Raw genomic sequence first — 21716 nt, forward strand, 5'->3', positions numbered from 1 at the left:
TTTTTATTTTTTATGCCCTAAAGGTTAAGGCCTCGAAGGCCCTAAACAGACCCCCACCCTATATCAGGAGAAAACACCAGAGTCTCTACTGGGAACCTGGGTACCGTGGGGGTGGACCAGGAATTGGAGGGGTAGCCCGGTTACACTCCCACTTCTCAGCCTGAACCTGGTAGCTTCTCCCAGCCCCTCACAGCGGCACCCGCTTCCATCTGCAGGCCTCTGATGAGCCTGAACCCCTCCCCGCCGCCACCTCTCCTCTTGCCCCCATCCTACCCATATTTCAAGCTCACACTTACCGTTCTAGATCCGTCTCGCCCTTTTCTGATTCTCCCAGCACGAACCACGAGACGACTTCTTTGACGACACACGTAAAGTGTTTGCTGACCGTGTCCTGCTAATAAGGCAGATCTTTCATAAGATCTTTTGACACAGGGGTTACAGTTCCTAAAATGAGCTGAGACCAAATCCTGGCTGTGCTGTTCCCTGGGTATGGCTCTGGCTATGATTTTCTCTCCACTCGGCCTGTTTCCTCGTCTGTGCAAGGGAGGTAATAGAAACGCGGTCCCCGTTAGGTTGTCACAAGGATGAAATGAGATCATGTATGAAAAGAAACTAACAGATGGTAGCCACCCACCTGAGTGACCTTTTTTTTTTAAGATTTTATTTATTTATTTGAGAGAAAGAGCAGAGGGAGAGAGAGAAGCAGACTCACACTAAGCACAGAGCCTGACTCGGGGCTCGATCCCACGACCCCGAGATCATGGCCTGAGCCGAAATCAAGAGTCGGAGGCTTAACCAACTGAGCCACCCAGGTGCTGAGTAATCAAACAGCAGTTTGACCACATCATCCCTCTGTTCCAGAATCTTCCACTGGCTTCCCATCATACTCAGAATAAAATCCACAGTGGCCCACAAGACCCTACCAATGTTCCCCTCTTCTGCTACACCAGTGACTAGTCTTCCTCTTGTCACTCCGACCCCCCACACTGGCCTTGCTGTGTCTCAGACACCCCCAGCACAATCCCACCCAAGGCCTCTGAACGAGCAGTCAGCTCACTGGGAAGTCCTCTTCCCCCAAACCCCCCTGCATCCTGGTTCCCTCTGTCGGGTGTTTGTCCAAAAGTTACTTCCACAGGAAATAAGTAATAAAAGCACTTGTTAATTTCATTAAAAAAAAAAAAAACTCAGGATATACTAGAAAGAAAATATAACCCAAGGTGAACAATATTTATAATCATGTCATGTTCATTCTGAACATTAACTAAAAATTTGATATAACCATAATAATTAGGAGGGAAAGGAGGGCAGTAAAAATAGCTAAATATTCACACCCTTTAAGTAGGAAGTCACTTGCTAACATCTAAAATGAAAAATAGGGGCGCCTGGGTGGCTCAGTCAGTTAAGCATCCGACTCTTGATTTCGGCTCAAGTCATGATCTCAGGGTCCTGAGATCAAGCTCCATGCTCAGCAGGGACTGCTTGGGGTTCTCTCCTTCTCCTTCTCCCTCTGCCCCTCCCTGCTGCTCGCGCGCACACACTTGCGCCTGCGCCTGCGCTCTCTCGCTCTCGAAGGAATGAATGAATGAATGAATGAATGATGAAACAGCAGCATAGGCATATTCCTTATCAATAAGGAGTAAATTCTAGAAGAAACAGAAAAAATTGTAAGCCATGACTTCTACAGAGCTGAAGTCAGAGTCTACCAGGCATGGGTTTCGTTCTAAGCCTTATGGCCCTATTAGAGTTTGCAAACTCTGTGCATGTATTACACAAACAGAAAGAAGCTACAATTTCAGTGGCTCAAGAGCACAGAAGAGGACATGGCTAACTGGCTGGCCGGGTAGGAACTAGGGAAGAGAATGCCCATGAAGCAAGGACGATAAGGAAGAGCATTTTCCTGGATGGGGCAGGGGTGGAGAAAACCATCTCAGAAAGGAGCGATGTTTGCAGAGACACAGATGCGTGGGGAGGGGGGTGTGGAGTGTGTGAGCCATGGTGCACGAGTGGGTGCCTCAGGAAGTGAGGTGATGATGAGTCTCTGAAGGTGGGTTGGCCAAGATCATTAGCAGCCCACGGCATCACTAAGAAGTTGAACTGTGGACCAGAGCTTATGGTCTACGGGTTGCAGAATGCATTTACGGGGTCTCAGACAGCATTTTTTTTTTAATTGAAATATAATTGACATATAACGATGTTCCTATCAGGTGTATGACATAATAATTCAGTGTTTGTATATATTGTGAAATGGTCACCATAGTAAGTCTAGTTAATATCCATCACCACACAGTTATAGATTTCTGTGTGTGTGATGAGAACTTTTATGATTTCCTCTCTTTTCAAATCTACGGCACAGTATCGTTAGCTATAGTCACCCTGCTATCCAGACACCCCCAGGACTTATTTCTCTTACAACAGGAAGCTGTACCTTTTGACCCCCTCTGCACATCTTGCCCTCCGCACCCCCCCTCCCCACCCCCACCCTCCATCACCCCACTTGGTGAAGTGGAATGGATCAGCCTGTACCAAGTGTGATGAGGGCGTTACTGCTTCGTGGACCCAAGGAACCCTAGAGTATCCTTAAACCCTCCGTGTTCACAGAACTCTGGTATTTCATGACCACTTCCCTGTTTTCAGAGCCTGGTAGTAAGTCTCTGCACGTTTTGAGGCTCTGCTTTGGCAGTTTTATTTCACTTTTATAGCTAAACTGAAATAAATCCAGTGTAACTTTTCCTGCCTTAGTGGAGGAATGGTTTTTTTGTAATTTCATGGCCTTTTCCGCCCCCTACAAAGTTACTTAGAATTTTCTCTTTGTTGCCTATGTATTTTTTACAGTGAACTCATTTTTTTATTATACAAGTAACATATAATGACATTTTCATTATTAAAAACTATTCGTCCGGCCCCTGGGTGGCTCAGTCGGTTAAGCGCCTCTTAGTTTTGGCTCAAGGTCATGAGCTCGGGGTCCTGGGATCGAGCCCTGCATCGTGCTCAATGCAGAGTCCCTAGCATCTGACTTTTAATATTAGCAAGTAACATAAAAAACAGATTTTATAATACTTTGGAAAATTCTAGAGTTTCCAAGTTGAATGGACTTCTTTCCGACAGGACCTCTTAAGGCCTATGTTATGTGATTAAGCCTGGTACTAAAAGTGATAGCGATAGCACGAGAAAATAAAACCTCAGATGAACCTAACTTATGAACAGTGGTGTAAGACACCTATAAAAAATACTAGTAAATCAGATTTACTATGCCACCAACTGGCGAGTTTTCCCTATATGAGATTATGCATGTAACCATACCCAACCCCCTAGTCAGAGATGAAAAGCTTCATCGTCATTTTAGGAGATGTCAAAATGGGACTTAACACAATTCAGCATCCGTTCCTTATTAAAACTCTCAGTAAAGTAGGAATACAAGGATATTTGGATATTAAGCTAACAGATGGCAATCAATCCCAATCCAAGGACAAAACATCCTATCCAATGGTAGAACATTAAAAGCGCTCCCATTAAGATAGAAAAAGCATAATAATGATCCCTGTCACCATTATAAAAAAAAAGTTGTCCTAGAATTTCTAGCCAACGCAATAATAACTGAAAAATAATCATCATGTAAATGTTATAAAGTACCTGTTATAAAAAATAATAATAGGGAAGAGTTAGGGGCCCATCACAAAATAATTTACAAAAATGTATAGCTTTCTTAATATCAACAGGAGCCAGTTGGAAAATATGATATTTGAAAAGAGCAATCAAAGCACAAGATACAAATAAGCGAATATAAATTTGTTGAAACAATGTGAAGAAAACTGCACATCTTTGTTGAAGAACATAAAATAAGATATGAATAGACAAATAATATACCAAGTCTGTGTATGGGAAGATTCAGTATTACAAGGATGTCTGCTACTTCTCAAATAATTTAAAAGTTAAATGTAAATCTCATTACCTCCAGTTTGATTTTTGGTTTACTTGTGTCTAATGTCTTTAAGTTCATATCATTTAAGCAGCTATTAAAGATTTAATAACCTAAATGTCCAGCAATATGGAGTTGGTGAAGTAAATTGCAGCTCATCTAAATGAGAGAAAACTGCATACTTTATTTAAAATCATGTCTTACAAAAACAACGACCCTGAAAACTTCAGATATAATTTTCAGTGAAAATCAGATTCAAAAAGTAGTATAAACAGTGATTGATATGTGTGTATTTGTGTGTATATGTCCATGTGTATGTACACGAATGAGCCAGGTAGATATTTGTTCCCCTGTATATTCCTCTTCATGTATATACTCATTGTCTTTCTTCTCTGTGTCTTTTAGTCTCTATGTCATCTATGTGTGTGTATATGACGTGTATATGTGTGACGGGTAGGGGTACGTGTGTGTAAACATGACGGATATGTGTACATGTGATGTGTTTATGTGATGACATATATGTGAATTATGTACATGTGTGTAGTGTGACATGAGGCATGCATACATACGATCTGTGTACATGACGTGTATCGGTGGCATGTATGACACGTGTCTGACGTGTATATATGTGATGCACATGTGTGCGTGTGACACGTATGTTTGTATACACGTGTGTATATGACATACAGGAATGTGTTTATGATATGTAGTTGTGAATACATACGACGTGTGTATATATGTGACACAGGGGTATATGTAACATTTATCTCTGGGTAGGAAAATTACGAGTGATTCCTGCTTTCACCTTTACCTTTGCTAAATATTTCATAATAAACATTCTTTTTTTTTTTTAAAGATTTTATTTATTTATTTGAGAGAGAGAATGAGATAGAGAGAGCATGAGAGGGGGGAGGGTCAGAGGGAGAAGCAGACTCCCCGCCGAGCAGGGAGCCCGACGCGGGACTCGATCCCAGGACTCCAGGATCATGACCTGAGCCGAAGGCAATCGCTTAACCAACTGAGCCACCCAGGCGCCCCAATAAACATTCTTTTAATAAAAGGACAACATTACCTTATAAAACAGTTAGCAATAAGAAATAAAATTATGAAAGAACTAAAAAAAAAATCACAAGTTCAGATCGATTTTAATATATGTGAAAGACCCTTCTGAACAGAAAAACAAAGGATGGTATCATGGTATCGTCTGGAAAAGGATTATTAACTTTGGCTACATAAAAACTAAATTTTATATACCACAGAATATTATAAACAAGATTTTTTAATTTAAAAAGAAAAGAGTTAATACCCTTAGTATGTAAGAACTCTTATAAACTGGGCTGGAAATCCACCATTTGTCTCCCCTGGCCCTTCCCCATTCTATTTTCTCCATGACCTGGGAGGCTGGCTTGGGTGACCTCAGACACTTTCCCTTGCCCTCCCTCCCCCTCCCTCCCTCTCCCCTCCCACTCTGTCCCTCCCTCCCTCCCTCCCTCCCTGCCTCCCTTTCCCTCCTTCTCTCTCTCTCTTACCTTCTCTCTCACTCTTCTTCTCCTTCCCTCTCTTCTCTCTGGCTCAGTTCTTCCAACCACCGTTTCCAGGGGTGGAAACAGAGCCACCCCAGCCCCACCCAGCCCAACTGCTACCAGCCCAGGGTAAGGCACTCTCTCTTTATAAAGAGTTCCCCTTAAATTAGCCAGGATGTTATATCATCTTTTTGGCCTGCAGGGACACTGACTAATACAGTAATCAAAAATAAAAAGATAACAGCCCAGTAGAAACGTAGGCAAAGGTCAATACCCAATTCACAAAATAAGAAACTCAAATTGCTTAAAAACATGAAAAAAAAATAGTATCACTAGTAAATATGTATATGCACATATATGCACATATATGAATGAAACCAATATTATCCCATTTTTCAGCCTGTCAAATTGAAAAAACAAATTTTCTTTTTAATGTGACCAATGCTGAGTGGGAGCAAACGTAAACTTTCTCCAACACTGAGAGCTGGAATTGGAATTTCGGGGGAAGCTGATAGTGTATACAAAGAACACCAAATATGCGCCCTGCCCTTTGACCCAGCAAATCCACTCCCAAAGAGCTAATCTAAGCTTTTCACGGAGATCTATGTGAGGAATGTCCCGCAAAGCATTATCCATGTGGTTAATTTGTGGAAAGGTTTCCAGAAATTGAATGTTTGACATCAAATTCTGTTTGAGAAGAATACAAGCAACATTCTCTCATGCCTCTTTTTTTTTAAATTTTTTATTAACATATAATGTATTATTTGTTTCAGAGGTACAGGTCTGTGTCTCATGCCTCTTTTTAAAACTTCTGCCTACGCTAGCTCCAACATATGTCCCAAACCCGGTCACCTGCCACCATCTCTGCTCTTGAGAGTCCTGGCCCCAGGCTGGCTCAGTCTCCTCCTTGAACAACTGTGTAGCCTGCCCTGCAACAGTGGGACCAGCCGCAAAAAGCTCTCAGAGCAAAACCACATCATTTCACTCCTTGCCCAGAACCCTCCAGGGGCTTCCCCTTGGACGTTAGAATGATATCAAACCGTCCCCTGTGGCTCTGGATCCTCCCTGGAGCTCTGATCCTGACCGGCTCTCCTGCCGCACCTCTACCACCCTCCCGCCCCCACTCTACAGAAAAGGAGAAATTGGAGTAAAAACTTGGAGAAGAGCGAATGCATCAGGCAACAGGGAGAGCAAGAGCCTGATGGCAGGAGTGGGGTGCAGAAACCAAGCACTCCTGCTGTTGGCTCGCTCAAATTCCCGTCTACCTTCTGAGAACTGTTTCTTCCATCCTGTGTTCCTCTTAGGAGAACCATATCGGCCTGCCCTGCTGTGACTGGCGACAGGAGCCCCACCTAACTAAGCAAGATCATTTCCCAGGACAATTTTTTAAAGATGGATTGATTGATTGATTGATTTAGAGCATGCAAGCGGGGGGTGGGGAGGGGCAAAGGGAGAGGGAGAGAGAGAATCTCAAGCGGCCTCCCCACTGAGCAAGGAGCCCGACACAGGGTTCAGTCCCAGGACCTTGAGATCATGACCTGAGCTGCAACCAAGGGTCGGCCACTTAACCAACAGAGCCACCCAGGCGCCCCCTCCCAGGACATTTTTATTTCCACTTGCACTGGAGAAAAAGTCTCCTCCCCTTCTGGTTGCAAAGTGATGGCTGTGACCTTTAGCTGCCGACCCCCATTCATTCCAGGTGATTGTTGGACATCCATGTTGATGAGCACCTGCTGCATGCCGGTTTCTGTTCTAGGCACGGGGGTGACAGTGGTTTTAACAAGACTGATGAGGTCCCTGTTTCAGATGAGGATATGGAAATTCAATAAGGAAAAAGTTGGTGATCATTTCTGATGGCCCCGAGTTCTCTGCAGATCATCAGGGTGCTGATAGAAAATGATGAGAAGGGGAAGCTGATGAGAAAGTCTTTCTGAGTGGGCAATGTCTGAATTCTGAATTTAAATCTTGATGAATGAGAAGGGATGAGCCATGCAAATAGCTTAGCAAGAAGTGTCCCAGGCAGGGGTCCTGAGGTGGGGACGAGCTTGCAATCAATGCGCTGGAAGGAGGTGACCGTGGCTAGAGCTCAGGGACAGACAGAGACAATGGCACAAGCTGAGGGCAGAGGGGTAGGTCGTACGCCTTGCATCACGAGGAAACCGCTATTCGAAACAAGCATGCGCAAGGAGAAGCAGAAATGAGAAGATCCAGAGAGCCCACAGATGCTCAAAACACAGATCCACTCGTCCTTACAGCCAGCTCCCGGCTCAGAAGCAGAAACAAGAGAAGATCCAGAGAGCCCACAGATGCTCAAAACACAGATCCACTCATCCTTACAGCCAGCTCCTGGCTCGGAAGCAGAAACAAGAGAAGATCCAGAGAGCCCACAGATGCTCAAAACACAGATCCACTCGTCCTTACAGCCAGCTCCCGGCTCAGAAGCAGAAACAAGAGAAGATCCAGAGAGCCCACAGATGCTCAAAACACAGATCCACTCGTCCTTACAGCCAGCTCCCGGCTCAGAAGCAGAAACAAGAGAAGATCCAGAGAGCCCACAGATGCTCAAAACACAGATCCACTCGTCCTTACAGCCAGCTCCTGGCTCAGAAGCAGAAACAAGAGAAGATCCAGAGAGCCCACAGGTGCTCAAAACACAGATCCACTCGTCCTTACAGCCAGCTCCCGGCTCATTGCCCTCAGATACTTGAGCGAAAAAGTCCCCCTTGTACTTGAGCTGGGTCTTCTGTCACTACTACCAGAAAGGCTGTGCGTAATTTAGGGAGAGAGACTGAATATAAAAAAGACTGGAAGGAATTACATGGAAATATTAACAGCGACATACCTGCGTTGTAGGATTCCATTTCATCTCTATACGTTTTTATATTTTCTTAATTCAGGACATTGAGCATGCTGAACTTAAACTGGTTTAAAATCGTGGGGTTTTGTTTCTGACTCTGCCCCCCCCCCCCGTGCATACATTGTCCTCGCATCCCCGCCTCTGATGAGTTTTCATGACCAAATGTGAAAATAGTTTCAGAAGCAAAGAGCATCTTCCCACGTGCTTTCATTAGGTGCAAGAAGTAATCCCCCCCCCCCCGCCATTTGTAGATTTCCAGGCCCTCTTGGGCTGGAAATTACTTTGGCATAGGGCTCATAATCTTTGAAATCAAGACTTTTCCCCCACTTCCAAAATCAGCCCCCCAAAACAAGAGCTTTTCAGACCATAGGCTTCTCACGGATGGTCATGACAAACCTTAAATCAACGTCACACGCATTTAAGACACAGCTTCACTCACAGATGAGTGCATCCCCCTGCTTCCAATTTATAGATGGAAATACAGAGACCTGGAGAGTTGAAGTGACTTGCCAAGGCCAGTCGGCCGTATCTTTCTGGTGCAAGTGATGCTTGGAGCAGAGGACGACCCCACATTTAAGCACGGGCAGTGACTGTGCCCAGCTTTCGGTCTGAATTATTTCCTGGCGGAAACTGTCACTTTGCTATCAGGACAGTCAAGTGTAGTTAGAATAAGCTCATGGAACAAAGCAGTTTAATTAAAGAAAAACAAAATTTGTTGGGTTACAGGGCTAGTCTCTTCAATCCAAGATGGGAAATTAATTTATAATAACCTTATCTTTTATTCATAGCATGCTGCCTATTTCAGAGTATATTCGCATCCTTCTATTTTTCTGTTGAATGTGAAATAATTGTGTGTTTCTAATGGGCTGTGAGTGGCCTTAAAGAACTGAACAAACAGAGCTGAATCTCGGTTAGCCATTCGGGGCGGTGGGGGGGAGTCTGAAGCCACTGGGGAGCAGCTTTGGTTTCCTTCGGATGAGTCATGGCATTTAAACTTCCAAGGGCTCCGCAAGCTTCAAAGCAGCCCTTTCAGAATGATCGCCCTGGAGCCCAAGTCCACGAGCAGCCGAGGACAAAGAAAGCCCTCCGCTTTTCCCTAACCACCTTGTGCTCTCTCCGCAGACCAACCTGACCGAGCTGAAGTCGTTTGGGGCCCCGCCTCCAGCTGTCAGCAACGTCAGCGCGGCGGTGATGACCCTCACGGCCCCCGGGGGCCGGGTGCCCAAGGACCGGAGCTGGAAGGCCGCCAAGGTCACCATGGCCAAAGTGGACGGTTTCCTGGACTCCCTCATCAACTTCGACAAGGAGAACATTCCCGAGAGCTGCCTCAAGGCCATCAGGCCATACCTGCAGGACCCAGAGTTCCGCCCCGAGTTCGTGGCCACCAAGTCATACGCGGCCGCAGGTCTCTGCTCCTGGGTCATCAACATTGTGCGGTTCTACGAGGTCTTCTGCGACGTGGAACCCAAGCGCCAGGCATTGAGCAGGGCCACCGCAGACCTCACCGCCGCGCAGGAGAACCTGGCAGCCATAAAAGCCAAAATCGCTGTAAGTGAGGCCGGAGCCCCCCCAGCCACCCCAGCCCGCGGGGCAGCCTCTGGTGCCAACCACATGTGTCCCCATGTCCCAGCGCCCAAGTGTCCCGATTTTGAAAAAGAGGCAGGGAAACCAAAGTGGGATGCCAAAGCTCCTGACTTTTCAATTGAGGCACCTCTTGCTCTTTCTCAAATACTCTACAGTCCACGTGAGACAAATCCAGCAGACCATTGGTCTTATGTGATCTGCGCTGTTCTATGGAAGCTTTTAGAAGCAAGTAGTACATTGTGGTTTGGGGGGCGGTCCCTTGTTCATAAATGTAAAATGGCGAGGGTCACTAGCTTTTATTAATCTCTTGGTGATGTTTGGAGTAGATCTGCCTCTCTCCAGACTGGGGGGCGGGGCGATTGTGGATTTACACCTGTTTGAGAGAGATTCCCCCTTGAACTTCACCTTTGCCCTTAAAATGGATACAACCAAAGCTAGAAATCTGAATCCCTCAGGACAGGAGAGCAGCTGAAAATCCAATCCGAGCTGTACCATTTACAGATGTATGACCTTTAGAAAGGTCTTTAAAATGCCCACACTTCAGTTTCCTGAAGTAAAATGGACACAGTAACCTCTCTCTTATTGAGATCATAGTGACAAGGAGAAGACGAGGGCACACAGAGCCACGTGGGGCTGAGGCTACTGCCACGGTCACCACGACCATCACTTCCCTACCTCTGCTCTCCCTCCTTCTCCCGAGACACGTGTTAGCTCTGGTGATCGGTCACTCCTGTGATCAAGTGCAGTCCAGAACACTTCCTGGATCTTTCCTTTCTGCACACGCATTCCAGGCAAGCAAGAGCCTTGCGGCAGATCGGTCGTGATGGTAAAAAGGGCTTTACAGATGGTGAGAAGTAAGCTCCATATGACCCGGGTGTATTGACTGCTAGGTTAAATTCTGTGGCTGAGGGCGCTAATTCAAAGAACCTTGCCACCGATCTCTCTCTCTCAAGAAAAGAAACTTGGGCAAAGCAGCTAATCTCTCAGTATGTTGGCTTTATAAATCCAGATGTTCAGGGGCCAGTCTACTTAAAACAGGTGATAATCACCTTAACAATGGCCCTCTAAAAAGAACACCCAGGGCAGAACACCCGAACACCCCTGTGGCTGATTTTGAAGGGCAAAAGCCTCCTGATAATTTTTGTATTCCGCAGTCTCTCCCAGAAAAATGTTTTAAGAACTGCATTTTCAAAGATTTTTTTTTATACTCAAGTTATTTTAACTAAAGGAACATTTGGTGCAAAGGGAATGTTTTCAAAATGTTTATACCTATTCACTAGCCAACATTCACATGATGGGCCCACTCAACCTGTGAAAGCAATAAGCATATCTTTCAAAGACTTGGCTACCTTAGGAAGACACTTCTTTTCTGCCAAAATATTTTTTTTTTAATGTATTCTTGCTTTTAACAACCTCCTCTCCATCCTTTGCTCATCCACATGCCTATCAGCATCCCAAGAGTTTGGACACTTCCCACACTAACAACAGAGGCCTGATACCCACCCCTAACTTGAGACCCACCCCGGGCAAGGAAATTTTTCCCTCTGTGACCCTGAGCACATTGCCAGCCTCCTCCGGTCCCCAAGCCTTATTTTTAGGATTTTAGGATAATTCCAAGTAAAGAATATTATATCCAAGATAAAATTTCTTTTTTTAAGAAGCATATATCCAGACAGATTATCAAATACATAAAAACATGGATAGTGGCACTTTTATCTAGGTGTTATATTTTGGATGGGTTTTGCATATTAGGTATTTTCCTTTTTTCTATAATGAGCATATATTAATGTAACAATTTATAAAAAGAATGGCAATAAAAACAAGTAAGGCATGTTCATGGAGCACATACTGACAAGTAAGCAAAATATCAGCAAAAGGCATCTAATGAGAAACCACAGTCTTCCGCCCTTTGCGTGCTTGTGTCTGCCTCAGAGGACTGGTCGAGCTACTCAGAGCCTTCATACTCGTAGCTTCTACGCGTTTCCTTTGGCCCACACTCACCCAGTTTTTGTCAACGATTTCGTTAACCGCCAGTATTTAAATCAACAGGAGACTTTCGTAAAAATCTGATTTCTGGCCGGTCCTAAGGTCTTCAGATTCCCCAATATCATGAACCAATCCTAGAGTTGAGTAGCCCCTTCCCATCCAACCCAGGTCTGTCCCAGGTTCCCACCAATGCCTATGTTTTTCAATGCCAGACTCCCCTGACCAGCTTCCATCGTCTTCCTGGCCCCGGCTCATCTGAATGTCGAGCTCCCATCTCTACACTGTGCCGGCATCCCTGTTTCTTGATATACTTTAGGCAGGCAGGGTGGCACTCTGCCAGACGAGGCTCTAAGATGTTTATCCGTGTGTCTTCTCGATACCATCATGACAACTAGTTTTAGTTGACCTAACCTGTATTTCTTGTCCTGGCATATAGAGGCGGCTTCCTTGGAACCTTCTGTTTTCAAGATAAAATTATTACCTGTTCCTTCAGCTCTTCCCCCAACCTCCCACCTCCCACCTCCCACCTCCCACCTTCTCTTACCATTACTGATTGTTACTTTTGCTTTTGAGTCACCAAGACGCAAAATGTCTCCGTTCTGTTCTGCAACCAAAGTTAAGTGTCCCGTGCTCTGTTCACTGACTGACTGGGAAAGCTGAAAAATCAGTAAATTCCCTTTGCATTCTATGAACCTTCCTATGTTGTTCATAGCAGATCTAACTGGTCCATTAGAATTATGTTTCCTTTTTTTTATAGAAATTATTTATTATTTATTAGTAACAATCCACAAAATGCTATTTGGGCTAATAAATTCTGAAAACGTGAAGGATATACAATAAACATACAAAAATCACTATTTCTATACGTAAGCATTGAACAATCCAAAAAGGAGATGAAGAAAATAATTCTTTTTATTCTTGGATAGTTGACACACAATGTTGTATGAGTTTCAGGTGTACAACATAGTGATGTGACAGGTTTCTATGTTCTGCTCTGCTCACCACAAGCATAGCTTCCACCTGTCACCACATAGCACTACCACAATATCATTGACTGTATATTCCCTATGCTGTGCCTTTCATCCCCATGATTTATTCATTCTGTAACTGGAAGCCTGGACCTCCCACTCCCCTTCACCCACTTTGCCCACCCTCACTTCCTCCTCCCCTCTGGCCACCATCAGTTTATTCTCTATAGGTCTGATTCTGCTTCTTGTTTAAAACAATTCTATTTTTAATTCATTTCCTTTTTTTTTTTCATTTCCTTTTTTTTTTTATATAATTTTCCCCCTCCCCATGGAGTTTCCACTTGCCTTTGTGTTTTCTTTCTCTGCCATTAGATCCTTTTGCATGGCCTCAATTACCCTTCAACTCTCCATGCAATCCAGTATCCTACCACTTCCATTTTTGCCCTCAAGACCTTTCACTCTTGGGGCGCCTGGGTGGCTCAGTCGTTAAGCATCTGCCTTTGGCTCAGGTCATGATCCCGGGTTCCTGGGATCGAGCCCCGCATCGTGCTCCCTGCTCCGTGGAGAGTCTCTTCTCCCTCTCCCACTCCCCCTGTTTGTGTTCCCTCTCTCACTGTGTCTCTCTTTGTCAAATAAATAAATCTTTAAAAAGAAAAAAAAAAAAAGACCTTTTACTCTTGTCCCAGACTCAGAGTTCCAATCAGTGTTGGAGAGGAAACACATTCACTGCTTTCTTGGGTTGGTTCCAGTGACTTCTGGAGCTCTTGACTTCTCTTTCCTTGATTTTTTCTCTTGCTTGCTGGTGCTCACTCTTAAGTAACTTTCTCAGAAATGTTAAGTAAGAGGTAAATTTTCTGAATAGTTCTGGTCTGGAAATACCTTTATTTGACTTTTAAACTGACCAGGCAGTTTTGCTGAGTACTGAATTCTGATGCTAGTTTTTTTTATCCCCCTTAGAACACTGAATGCCTTACCCTTTTCTTTAGTGAGAAGTCGGATGAGCAGTCAGGGTCCCATTCCTTTGTCAATGCACTGTTTCCACCTTTCTGAACGTCTTTACATTTTTTTTCTTTATTTTTTTTCTTGAGAGAGCACGAGTGGAGGAAGGGGCAGAGGGAGAGAGAGAAAGAGAATCCCAGGCTCCATGCCCAGTGTAAAGCCCACATGGGGTTCGATCTTATGACCATGAAATCATGACCTGAACCAATATGAAGAGTCAGATGCTTAACCAATCAAGCTACCCAGGCACCCCTTTTTCTTTATTCTTGGTTTCGGAAACTTTGCACTGGTGTGCTTAGCTGCCATTTTTTAGATTCATTGTACTCAGCATGTGGAGACTTCTTTTCTTTGACTCTGGAAAATTATTTTGTATTATTTCTTTGGTAATCTCCCTTCTGTTTACTTTTTTATCTTATTTTCTAGAATGCATGTTTGTTGGATGTTGGACCTTCTGATGAATCCTTTGTTTCCTCAGTCACTTTGTATTTTCTTATACTTTCTAGATTTCCTCAAATTCATCTTTTAACCCTTCCCTTGAATTTATTATTTTTTTACATTAACAAGAAAATAATGTCTGCAACAGTTTTTTTTTTCCCTCTGCTCCTTTTGCTAGCATTCTCTTCTTGTTTTATGGATGAAACATCTTGAATTTTCCTAGGAAACTATTCATAAAGGATTTTATGCTTTACTGTGCTCTTGTGACGAATGTTATCTCTTTTCTCAGGTGTTTTTCCCCCTCTTGTTTACCTTAATCTAGGCTTCATTAAACTGATAAGAACAGATACTACACTTGATCTTAGCCAAAAGGCTGAGAAGGGATAATCTAGGCTTCATTAAATGGCTTCTTGTCCTTTCATGTTTAAAAGGGTAGTGTTGGGGCACCTGGGTGGCTCAGTCATTAAGCGTCTGCCTTCGGCTCAGGTCATGATCCCACGGTCCTGGGATCGAGCCCCGCATCGGGCTCCCTGCTCAGCGGGAAGCCTGCTTCTCCCTCTCCCACTCCCCCTGCTTGTGTTCTCTCTCTCGTTGTCTCTCTCTCTGTCAAATAAATAAATAAAATCTTTAAAATAAATAAATAAATAAATAAATAAAAATAAAAGAGTAGTGTTCAAAAGCTGATTATAGCTCTGCAAGCAAGGGCAGAGCTGACTGAGAGGCAGAATTTGTTTTCAGGATCAGTTGAGTTATGTCGGATGCATCCTCGATGCCAGAATGTGATGTCTTCTCTCTGCCACTATTGAATCTCCTGCTGGTGACACGAACGCCTGGTGACATTGGACGCTGAGCCTGTGGGTAGAGATGGGGGTAGAGGATCAGTCAGCTTCCAGTGAACCCTCTTACTTTCAGAAACCCCCCTCCATCCCACCTGACATTTCCAAATCCCCATTGCATGCCCCCTTTGGTGAATTGAGGCCCGCACTGTGTTGCAGCTTCCTGTGCCCTCCTCTGGCAGTTTCCATTCCTCTGTGAGTCCAGGCTAACATAAATCGATTGGAAACCCTCACTCTCCAGTGACCCTCAACAGTTGCTCAGTGTTAAGGATTTATGATGTTTTTAAAACTATTTTAGAGAAGTCTTGGGAAGAAGAGAAAGTAAATGAGTGTGGCCAGTCTGGCATTGTCAATCGATGGCTCACCACCTGCTTTTCAAACTGCTTGGCTGTATAAACTTGGCCCTTGATTTGTTTCTCTTGGGACGTGGTAATGGCCAGCAAAGCAGCCCAAATCCCAGTTACTGCATAGACGTGAGACATACTTAGAGGTATCTACCATGTGTCCCTACATCTTCGTGTATGCAAATATGTATTCTGAGGGCAACACAAGCTACGTACTTCAATTCTAAACTCTTGATGAATTTAGAAAACATCGAAACCATATCCTCTTACAAAATTCTCCTCTACTTCAGGAGAATTGGACAGAATAGGTGAGGTTAAGCAAAAGTTACCTGTCCTCCTAGGACCTGAAAGCAAGGAGAGGACTTAGGCTACACACGGCCCAATCCCAAACCCTAGACCTCCAGTGGGAGACACAGCATGCATCCCTCCCAGGACCCCTGGCATCCTAATGATCATTTTCAGGCCACCCGAGGCTTTGGTGCACTTTTGCTTTTAATAGCGCACTGGTGGTTTTTTTTGGCAGGCTTCTACAACCCTTTTTTCTCCACTACAAGGAGAGACAGAATTTATGCTCCCCCCACCCCCATGTCCATCACCCCTCTTAGCCCCACACCAAGGACCAAGGTAGGAAAAAGCTCAGCCCTCTCACTTGGGTCAGGACCGACCTGGGCTTTCCCCAGGACTCCACCTGAGATCGCCCCTAATTTGCCTACCTTTCCTTCTCTGCCCTGCCTTCTCCAGTCCCTTACAGCTCTCCTGTCCTGGGGGGGTGCCTCCCTTAAAAACCACCTACACGTGACTCTATCTCAGCCCCACTGGAGGTGATGACTTAGGCTGGAATTACTGATAGACCTTGTGTTCCTTCCTAAACAGCACCTTAATGAAAACCTGGCCAAACTCACAGCCAAGTTTGAGAAAGCAACGGCAGATAAACTCAAATGTCAGCAAGAAGCTGAAGTGACCACAGGCACCATCTCCCTTGCAAATCGCCTGGTGAGTGTGAGCCTCAGCAGCCTGAGCTGTAATTATATTAGCTGAGCTTGTCAAGTGCCGCCGAGGTACAAAATAGATGAGCACAGCTTAGCGCCGCTTTGACTTGGGGGGAAATATTAAAATGTAATAGGATGTGTGCGGGGGGCGGGGAGCAGATATTAAAATGCGCTGGGTTGCAGGGACTGAGTCCTGAGAAGTGTGAATGCACACCCTGGTCTGGTCAAGAGAGTTTTCCTACAGAGAAGTTTGGGAGGATGGGAGCCCTTGATCTATCAGACAGCGGGGTGAGACGCGACATGCTTACGTGCATATATGCACCTCGGCCAGAGGAAGCCTTACAAGACAAAGCTAGCCACTCGGTAGGAAAGCTCTGCAGCTCTTAACTGTGTAATGTTTGATGATAAAGGTGTGACCAGGATTAGGGACTGAGAGAGAAGCAGAGAAGAATGACACCTCTTTTTTTTTTTTTTTTTTATTCTTATATTAATCCCCATACATTACATCATTAGTTTTAGATGAAGTGTTCCATGATTCATTGTTTGTGCATAACACCCAGTGCTCCATGCAGAATGTGCCCTCCTCAATACCCACCACCAGGCTAACCCAACCTCCCTCCCCCCTCCCCTCTAGAACCCTCAGTTTGTTTTTCAGAGTCCATCATCTCTCATGGTTCGTCTCCCCCTCCAATTTCCCCCGCTTCAAGGAATGACACCTCTTGACCCTGAGCATCTGTGCGCGTGACCTTGCCCATACGCGTGGGGGCACTCACACGTGCGTGCACAAACATACACATACACACGCAGGCTGGCCTCCCTAAGAGAGGAAATCTGAGGGTCACAGCAGGGTGTTTGTCTGATGGCTGTCTGCTAACAAACTACCCTGGAACTTAGTGATAGAACACAACCACTATTTCGTTGTCTCTTACAAGTTTGTGGGTCAGGAATTTGGGCAGGTTTCAAATGGTAGGTTCTCAGCTCTAGGTGGTGCCTACTGGGGCCACCGAGTGGCCGGCTGGTTTGTCCCACGCACCTCGGCAGGAGCTACAAGAAGGGCAGAGCTTCCCCCATGTAGTCTCAGGCCTCTGTACTTAGACATTTTACATGGGGACTCAGGGCTCCAAGCACAAGGGTTCTAAGAAGAAGTAGAAGTTTCCAGTCTCTTAAGGCCTGGGACCAAAAGCCAAACACAGTATCCCTTCTACCTCATACTATTGGCCAAAGCAGTCGCAGGTTCAGGGAGGAGGAGCATAGGCAGCAACTCTTTTTTAATTTTATTTAATTATTTTAGAAAGAGAACGAGAGCACAGGAAGAGAGGGAGAGGGGGGAGGGAGAAAATCCCAGGCAGACTCCCCGCTGAGCATGGAGCCTGACTCAGGGCTTGATCCGACAACCCTGAGATCATGACCTGAGCCAAAACCAAGAGTGGGATGCTTAACCGAATGAACCACCCCGGCACCCCAGGTGCCAATTCTTGTTGAAGGGAGTGTCAAAGAATTCATAGCCTTTTTGAATGTGAAAGTGGCTTGTATTTCTTGTCCTAAATCAGCTAAGATCCTGCAAAGCAGTGTCCACTGGGCATGATTTCTCTTCCACAGAGAGCCTTTACAGCACTTTTGTCTCCAGTGATAGGAGGTGGAGTCGACATCTTTTTACTTTTATTCCAGCCACTATGTGTTTCTAAAATGAAGCCAGCTTTTTCTCGTTGAAGGAGAAAGGAGTCACAATAATGATGGAACTGAGCCGTGCTTTGGTGAAGAAAGGCTCTTCCACAGGAGTGTGTCTGTGTACTTGTTGGTTGGACCTGCTCTTGCATTGCGTTGAGATGATCATTTGAACTGAACAATTCGGTCTAGAGACAGCTCTTCTGCAAAGAGGCAAGAAGCATTCCAGACCTCTTAGCTGGCCTGTCTTCCATCCCATTTTCTGTTTGGTTTGCAGACCTTAGCAGAGCCTTCTTTGCCTGGGTGAAGCATTTTCTGAATTGGTCCCCTTGGAAGGCAGGCAGGGTGTACAGGCTCTGAATCCAACCCCGTCTCGACCCACCTAGAGGTCCTGGTGCGATACTTAAACATTCTGGTCTTTATCTGTTGTCATCTAAAAACAGGCATGGGAATGACTGGGTTGGCCCATCCAGCTGTGACATTCTACGATGCCATCTTTCAAGGAAGGACGAGGGGTCAGTCATAACACAGGCTCAGCTCTGCCATATCCAAAGAAAGGAGGCCTCTCCTCCCCGGAGGGGGGTCCCCACGGAGAGGTGTGCCATACCAAAGTGGGGCAGACACAATCAGGACGTGTTCCACCATCTTGGTACTTTGTGCACGCACATGTTCCCGTACCTCTAACTCTGTGTCTTAATTACCGTGTCTATCTGCCCACCCACTGTGAATTATTTATAGCGCCTGGAAGTGATTTTATTTGTTTTCTGATTCCCAGCACTTGGCGAGGAGAAGGGGGAGAACACATAATAGGTTCTGCAGCCCAGGCACTGCGCTAGGTGGTGAACGTACATGATCACATTTAATTTTCTCCCCAGCCCTTGGAGGTGGGTGGTATTTGTCTTCATGCCTATCAAGGGCAGAGCCCAGAAGCCTGCGCTCAAAGCCTATAATCCATCTGCAGCCCACATGATGCACAGCACAGAATAGGTGTGTTTACTGAGTGTGTGCTTGGCCAGTACAAGTCCCCAGTGATCACAAGGGCCACAGAAGTGATGTCCCGAGTCTTCTGGTATCAGACGTGCACTGTGCATTCTCTGTGACTGAGTCCGTGGCGCTACGCAGAGCCTGTGGGACGATGAGCCTTCTCTCCTCTCTGGTCTCTGCCCTCGTAGGTGGGAGGACTTGCCTCTGAGAATGTGAGGTGGGCAGAAGCCGTGCAGAACTTCCGACACCAGGAGAGCAAGTTATGTGGAGACATTTTACTCGCCACAGCTTTCGTGTCCTACCTCGGCTTCTTTACAAAGAGCTACCGGCAGAACCTCATGGACGGGACCTGGAGACCCTACCTGAGCCGGCTGGAAGTACGTACAGCCTGAATTTCTCCTGACCTCACCAGCCTGTGGCTACCAGTGAGCTCACGGGACACTAGCCATCCACATCTTCTCGTTCCTTCTTGCCTACTTCCCCCCACCACTCCCACCTGAGCATTCACCTGCATGTGACATTGGCACCCATGTCCTTCCTTCTGCTCATCCACGTTCCCATCCACTGCCCTCTGGGCCACCTGAGGACAGCATCTCTCCTCTCCATTGGGCCCTCCAGGGACACTCTGATCCACTGCCCACCAGGCTGCTGTGAACTATAAAACTCAAGAGACAGCCAAAGCACCCTGTGTGTTCCCTCCAGTCTCCCTGCTCTGGAGCCAAACTTCAGAGCCGTGGTAGGGCCAAGATCCTGCATTGCCCCTGGTCATGGGAACCCAGACACCCTTATGCAAACAGCTCTGCCTACTTCGGTCGTGTGTCCTCAGTTTGTCCTCCTAGTGTAAGTGGGTGGATTTTGCTCCCCACCCCTCCATTTCTACTGAGACGATTTGGGGGGGCATGCTGGTCCCTGGCTGAAAGGGGTTCAGGGCTGGAGCCTGTAGTCAGAGTAATTCCTAACCTTGTCCACTTTCCCATCACTCGTCATCCTCAATCCACAAATGTCCACTGAGGGTTCCGCATGTCCTCCCTCTCCACCAGACAGAAGGACAAAAGCCATTCAAAGACCCAGATGCCCACAGGAAGGTCACCGTCCAGTAGAGGAGGTTAGGTTCACAGAAAGCGGCTGCAGTAAGAGTCAGCCCAAAAGTTCACTACGTACAGAAGATTTGTATTCCAGAATGTGTGCATAGGCAAATCCTCAGAACATAAAACCCTTATTGTCTGGTGATGGTTGGTTCCATAGATCAGCTCTCAAAATCTTATTTACTTGATGATTTGTTAAACAGTGATATAAAAACTATTATGGAAATACATACATACATACATGCCCTTACGGCACTAGGAAAGAAACAAAAATAAAGCTGCTATTTTATTTATCTTGGACACCATGGGAAAGGAAATTATTAAAAGGACAATTATTAACTGAGTGCACAAAAGTGAGGAGCTCAAGGGCAGCTTAGTGGGGATTTTTCTGGCTTTTGGGGGGGTTCCTAAGCATTTTTGGGCCATGACCCCTTTGGCGCTCCGGTGAGACCTCTGGATTTCTACTCACAGGAATGTTTTTAGTGCATAAAATGGACTTGAAATACATTGCTGATCCCAGGATAAGAACCTCCAGAGGCAGATCTTGCTTTCAAGGTTTGTTTGATGGCAGAGTGCTGGCCATCGGTCACCCTAGTGAGTGAGATTAAGGGAAAGGGGATGGATTGGACAGGCTTTCCTGAGGTGACAGGGAAGACAAACCACAGAGGAGAGAGGGACAGAGAGGTTAAAGGGTCGTGTGTGTGTGTGTGTGTGTGAACCTCGAAAACATTTTACTAAGAGAAAGCAGCCAGACACAGAAAGTTACCTGCTGTATGACTCCATTTATGTGAACTATCCAGAAGAGGTAAATAGAAAGTAGATTAGTGGTTGCTGGGAGCTGGGGTAGAGGGGAATGAGGAGGGCCTGCCAAAGGGTATGGGGTTCCTTTAGGGCTAAGGACACTGTTTTGGAATCAGAGCTGATGGTCGCACAACATTGTGAAGGACCAAATGCCATTGAATCATGCACTCTAAAATGGTTCATTTAAGTGACATGAATTTTACCCCAATTAAAAAAAAATGTATGCGTGTCCCCAGTGGAAAATATTAGCTGTAGAAGAATTGAACGAGCTGAGAGAGGTCAACAGAAAAAGAAAAGGAGGGATCTGGGGCACACACGGGGGCCACAGAGGGAACCAGGTCCCAGGGAGGCATCCTCAGGCCCGGAGGTGCGCTGGTGGGCTTCCCAGCATGCACCAACAAGCGAGTCTGCAGGGAGAGGTCATGCAGGCGATCCCGGAAGTGGGGGGTGTTCTGGACTGGGAGAAAAGGGAGCATCTCCGGTTCTTTGCAAGCTGGGCCTCTGTCAGCAGGTGGTGAGTGCCGTGCATGACGGAAAGGGTGATGTGGGCTGGCACAAGAGGGGTAAGCCCAGCAGGCCTGGGACCTGCTCCGGAAAGCATGCACGGGAATCAGAACACAGGGGGAAAGGGACCCTATTAACACGAGTAAGGGCAGGGAGGAGACTGTTGATAATACACACATAATCTATGGTAGAAATTCAATTTAGGCGAGTATACCCAAGAACAAAGGGTCACAGAGGCCA

At 45.8% G+C, this 21716-nt stretch overlaps 1 protein-coding gene and 1 pseudogene across 1 annotated transcript in view; one reads left to right on the top strand and one right to left on the bottom strand.

The window, feature by feature from the left end:
• Nucleotides 1-21716, top strand: part of DNAH9 (dynein axonemal heavy chain 9) — a 336543-nt gene that overhangs the window by 222589 nt on the left and 92238 nt on the right. Inside the window, exons 50-52 of the mRNA XM_064583354.1 lie at nt 9419-9844; nt 16322-16441; nt 19275-19463. Of these exons, the coding sequence (XP_064439424.1) occupies nt 9419-9844; nt 16322-16441; nt 19275-19463 (735 nt within the window). The remainder of the gene's footprint in view (nt 1-9418; nt 9845-16321; nt 16442-19274; nt 19464-21716) is intronic.
• Nucleotides 14504-14653, bottom strand: LOC123854842 (U2 spliceosomal RNA; annotated as a pseudogene).

The sequence above is a fragment of the Mirounga angustirostris genome, unplaced genomic scaffold (assembly GCF_029215605.1).
Source record: "Mirounga angustirostris isolate CCGP_5_RB_7025 unplaced genomic scaffold, mMirAng1.0.hap1 SCAF_17, whole genome shotgun sequence".
Lineage (NCBI taxonomy): Eukaryota > Metazoa > Chordata > Mammalia > Carnivora > Phocidae > Mirounga > Mirounga angustirostris.